General features: G+C 42.6%; 1 protein-coding gene across 1 annotated transcript; it reads right to left on the bottom strand.

Annotated features, from left to right (window-relative positions):
- Positions 1 to 2,765: 2,765 nt before the first annotated feature.
- On the bottom strand, positions 2,766 to 3,746 carry LOC135543735 (olfactory receptor 2AT4-like). Its single transcript, XM_064971095.1, has one exon. It carries the CDS (start codon positions 3,744 to 3,746, stop codon positions 2,766 to 2,768), a length of 981 nt encoding a protein of 326 aa, XP_064827167.1.
- Positions 3,747 to 4,042: the final 296 nt, after the last annotated feature.

The raw sequence follows: 4,042 nt of genomic DNA, 5'->3' as shown, positions 1-4,042 counted from the left end.
TGGTGCACGTGAAGGCCCCCCCCCCTCCGGCCTCCCTAAATTCAGCACGAACACCTGTTGCAGGGGAGGCGAGTAGTGGAGACCCCTGTTGTGCTGGTGGGGGCACTGGAGGGACTCCCTGTCTCTCCCAGCGGTCCATAGTCTGGACAACGCGGTCCATGACAACGCCGCGATGGTGAAGTATCGCTACGTGCTCCCGGACGCGCTCCTCTACCCCCACAATGGGGGCACCTGCTCCTGCTGACTCCATTGATCGATGTGGAATTCTGTAACGTGGTGAGTAACTGGTTGCTGGGAAGTCAGGCACAGGAGAGCAGAGATGGGTGACAACAGGAGAACTTTAATATACACCAAGGCCCAAAGGCACAGGAGAGGCAGCACAAAGCACAACCACAGTAGCATGAACCGGATTAAACAAAACAAACAAACCTAGGTTTGAAACAAACCTAACACAAGCCAGCCTATAGCGTAACACCATACACAAAGAACAATTCCACATACAGACATGGGGGAAACAGAGGGTAATATACATTTAGTCTGCTGAGGGAATGTGAACCAGGTGTGCGGAAAAACAAGACAAAACAAATGAAAAATGAAAGGTGGAGCTGCAATGGCAAGAAGACCGGTGACTTTGACTGCCAAACGCTGCCTGAACAAGGAGAGGGACCGACTTCGGCGGAAGTCGTGACAACAGCAACAGAATTCAGAACCTGGGCTGTTCTTACAGTGTTCTCCCTGTACACCAAGTCAGAACTGTAGATTAAATAAAGGGGGCATATAAGCAGACAATGAATGTTCTTACAATATTCAATGATTACATTTCTCTAAAACAGTTATAGGCTACATGTGCACCACCAAGTCAGAACACTAGACGGAATTAATAGGGGAAAATTTACCAAATTATTAGGGTGAGGCACATAGGCTACTGAATGTTTAATACACAACATACACTTAGTATTACTTTCTTAGCTACAGTATACATACAGGTGAAGTCGGAAGTTTACATACACCTTAGCCAAATACATTTTAACTCAGTTTTTCACAATTCCTGACATTTAATCCTAGTAAAAATGCTCTGTCTTAGGTCAGTTAGGATCACCACTTTTTATTAAGAATGTGAAATGTCAGAATAATAGTCAAGAGAATGATTTATTTCAGCTTTTATTTCTTTCATCACATTCCTTAAACCTTAAAACCAGATTTGGCACCACACATCCACTCCACTGAATAGCAGGCTAGTTATTGCTTTGCAATGCTTGCATTTAGCCACTGATTCCTTCCAAACTATTCATTGTTGAATTTGCGATTTCCAACTTGTTGTGTAATGTTTATGTCCTCTGGCCGATGAGCACAGATACATTTTATCTATAATTTCTCTTCATTATTTCTCTTCATATGACAAGGATTAAAAAGGATTTGCCAGTAGATTGTAGATTTGATTAACGATGATGACTGGTAGCTAAGATTTTGAAAGTATGATGTTGACATGATCAGTCCAGTGAAAGCTAGTGTAGATATGATGTGATTTGGCGTCATTTTATCTGTGGCCAATTACCTTGAGCCTTCTTGGATGGGCACTTCTAATGTAACTCTAATTCAGTACCCAAGGGGATTGAATTTTCAAGCTCTACCCTTAGATTTGGCAGTGACACATTGTCCCCATGAGTGACAGTATACTGAGCAAATCACGGCGCAACTAGAGAACATTACCAACCCCTATGCTCAATATTTTTCGCTGGCTTCCCCACCACCACAGAAGGCACTGAGCTAGGCTGAAACACCTGCATTTAGGAGCTGCCTTACTCAAGAAAGCAAAAAAAGACCATGTTTTTATGGAGGGTTTATTAAGTCAATAATAAAACGTTTTATTTTACATTGTTTGCAAACTGATATGAGACACATATTAATTCTAAAATAACATGCAAAACAGGCAACCCCCTCCCTGAATGACAGGCCAAATGAAACACATATTCTGTGACGATTCTATACTCCTAAAATGAGCTTGTTTCTAACCCTGCAGTTTGAGCCAAGGCTTGTATTTCACAAAGCATGATGATGATGATAATAATAGACTTTATTTCTTTACCATCTTTCTTAGAATATATTGCAGTCCAGTGAGCTTTACAGATCAGGACTTAAACAGATAAAAACACAGTGACAAATATTGAGAACATATTGATAAAAGAACAGGATCAACCAGGTAGCCTTTTATTAAACCCGTTGAAGCACTCGGAAAATAAAACATTACAGAGAAACAGTGTGTGTTTGATTTTCTGCTTTATTACTAGAAGATGTTGGGAATATGCAGTCGGTTATAGAGCCTACCATGCCCATTTCAAGGGATTACATTTGGTTGATGACATAGGATTAGGATGAGCAAATGTGTTGTTATTTCAGAATGTGTGGGAAAGCTGAAAAGGAAATGTAAATCCTTGATACCAACCTCTGTGTTTAACAAGGGGGAGTGTGTGTGGATGGGCTTCATCAGATGGACAACCATGACACAACCATGACAATCAATGAAAATGTTGAGAGTAAAACGGGATGATAGATTAAAAACGTTGCTCGTTCATTATAAACTCAAATTGAAGCAATGACACGCCAACTGCATGATATGTAATCTTCAAAAGGACCAAATAAGTTATGTATGAGTTATATGCATGTCCTCCCCCCATGTCAACCCCTTGATATGGACAGCCCAATACATTTGATTTGATGGTAACTTCACGCACGTAGCAACCTATGTAGCAACCTATGCGTAAAGATCAATCGTTAACTACTTGAACTTTAATTCTCCTGAACATGGTGAGCACTTTGTTCTTGATCTCTTTAGTTTTCAGAGAGTAGACGATGGGGTTGAGACAGGGCGGGATGCACGAGGCCAGCGACAGGCTCAGTACGCGCAGGTCAGGGTCTGGTTTGATGCGCGCTAATAACCCAACCATGAAAATAGTCAGAACCGGAAAGAAGAATACTGCCACTAGAATGAGGTGCTCAGTGCAGGTGGCCAGCGCTTTCACACGACTCTCAACGCTTTTCATCCTGAACACAGCGATTAGAATACTCATGTATGACAGAATGATGAAGGACAGTGGGCCGAGGAGGATAACCAGGCTCAGAACTGAAGCCACAGCCCATTGCAGGGTGTTGTCGTTACATGCCAGCCGAAACACTGGTGCGTAATCACAGAAATAGCTGTAGACATTAACGGAATCGCAGTAGGACAGCCTGGTCATAATGGCTGTGCTGAATATCGGTATACCAAGACAGAAGCACCAGATGACACCGAGAATACACGACATACTCGTCATGGTGTTGATGGAGCCGTGCCTCAGAGGGAAACATATGGCGATCATACGGTCGTAGGCGAGCACGGCGATGGAGAACGATTCCATGCATATGAAGGAATAATACACATACATCTGTACCATACACAGATTAAACGGCACAAAATTGTTCTTAGCAAGAAACGCCTTTAGCATACCGGGAATAATGCACGTATTCAGCACCAGATCAACCACCGCGAGGTTACCAACCGCGATATACTTGGGATTGTGGAGGCGAATGTCCACGGATATTATATAGATCACACATGTGTTGAACACGACCGACACCACGTAAACGAAAGTGAGGAAGATGAAATAGAGGTTGACAAAGGGCAGGGAGGTGAAGCCGATGATGTAGAACCCGGGGGGATGGATGAGAACGGAGGAGTCGTTCCATTGCAACCTGCGGAGGAATGTCATGGCTGAGCTGGTTCCGCACACCTGCGCTCCAGGCAAACACAAACGCTTGCTCCGTTGATGCGTAAAACCTAAAATGAGAGAGAGATTTAACAATATGTGTATCATAAGGACCCTATGAAAAACAAAACAACCAGATACATCCTGCATTCTTATTTAAACTTTTTTTTCATATTTAACCTTTATTTAACTAGGCAAGTCAGTTATGAACAAATTATTATTTACAATGACAGCCTAGGAACAGTGGGTTAACTGTCTTGTTCAGGGGCAGAACAACAGCTTTTTACCTTGTCAGCTCA

The sequence above is a fragment of the Oncorhynchus masou genome, chromosome 8 (genome assembly GCF_036934945.1).
Source record: "Oncorhynchus masou masou isolate Uvic2021 chromosome 8, UVic_Omas_1.1, whole genome shotgun sequence".
Classification (NCBI taxonomy): domain Eukaryota; kingdom Metazoa; phylum Chordata; class Actinopteri; order Salmoniformes; family Salmonidae; genus Oncorhynchus; species Oncorhynchus masou.
Note: the sequence above shows the minus strand (reverse complement) of the source record. Positions and strands in the feature narration are given on the sequence as shown.